Source organism: Toxoplasma gondii, assembly GCF_000006565.2.
Source record: "Toxoplasma gondii ME49 unplaced genomic scaffold asmbl.1488, whole genome shotgun sequence".
Taxonomy (NCBI): domain Eukaryota; phylum Apicomplexa; class Conoidasida; order Eucoccidiorida; family Sarcocystidae; genus Toxoplasma; species Toxoplasma gondii.
The window spans coordinates 1-1,105 of NW_017383563.1; the positions used below are offsets into that span (position 1 = coordinate 1).

Sequence of the window (1,105 nt, forward strand, 5' to 3'; positions counted from 1 at the left end):
CATCTCCTATCTGTTTCAGCGCTTCTCTGTCTAGTCGGATGCAAAAATGCCGACGCTTTACGACTCTCTGAAAACTCGATTCCTTCTCAGGGGCCTGCCGCCGCAAGCCTGCTCGGCGTGCAGCCCCTCCGTGAGCTTGTGCACCCTCTAGAGTTTCATTCGTATCCTCCTTCTCTCCGCCATCTTCGTTTTTTCGTGACGGCGCCGCTGTCTAAGATGCCCAGCCAGGTAGCGGCCACTCGAGGGAACGGAACGATCTACGCAAAGACCATGGACAGTGAGGGCTCATCGAAACAGAGCGCACTGCCCCGAGAACCGCATTCGATGGTACTTGCGATTCTGTCATCGCGAATCCACGAAGGACTCCCTAGGGACCCGCCCGAAATCTTCCCTTCGGGTGTACCCGCGGGTGCGTCTGTCATTTCTTCCCTCTTTCGTTCTTCGTCGCCGTTGTCCACTGATAGTGCCCCCAATGTGACTCCCCCCTTGGGGACTCTAGTTTTAATCGAAGCAACTCCGGAGGTCGCTGGTGACACCTCTAAGCCTTGCGCTTCACCTGGTACTCTGCCGCCATCATCCTCTGGCGTTGCTGACTCCTCGTCGTCTTGCCGTCTGCCGGCCTCGTGTGTTCCATCTGCGTCTCTCCTGACTGCCGCCGCATCTGCAGCCTCTTGCTGCGACGCCCTCGTGATGCCCCTCTCGTACCCTCACCTGGGAGCGCCGCTCTCTCTTCTGGGCCAGAGGGAACCGCATCTTCTTCTTCTCTCGGCATCAGTTCAGCAGCAGTTCCACATCCTAAGCAGTTTCTCGACTCGGCATCCACGTTCAGGTGCCGCCGAACGGGTAAGCGATGTGACTGACATTCCTCTTGAGGCCTCTGGGAATTCTGCCACGTCGCCTCTCTCGGCCCCCCTTCCCTCACACGATCTGGCAAGCCAGCGGCGAAGTGATGGCAGATACCGGGGACGAGCGAGAGAGCATGAGGGTAACGAGAAGACGGAACCCTGCTCTGAATATCGGTGTGCTAACCGGACGTTCATCTGCGACCATTCGGAGCTGGAAAAGATCGTGACAAAGAGAAAGCCGCTGATAATCTGTCACCGAT

General features: G+C 57.6%; 1 protein-coding gene across 1 annotated transcript; it reads left to right on the forward strand.

Moving 5' to 3' along the window:
* TGME49_324700 (hypothetical protein) lies at positions 1 to 1,105 on the forward strand (the record flags this gene model as incomplete). The annotated part of the gene is made up of 1 exon (XM_018783073.1): positions 1 to 1,105. A coding segment is annotated over one exon (1,105 nt), but the record flags the coding sequence as incomplete, so codon positions are not given.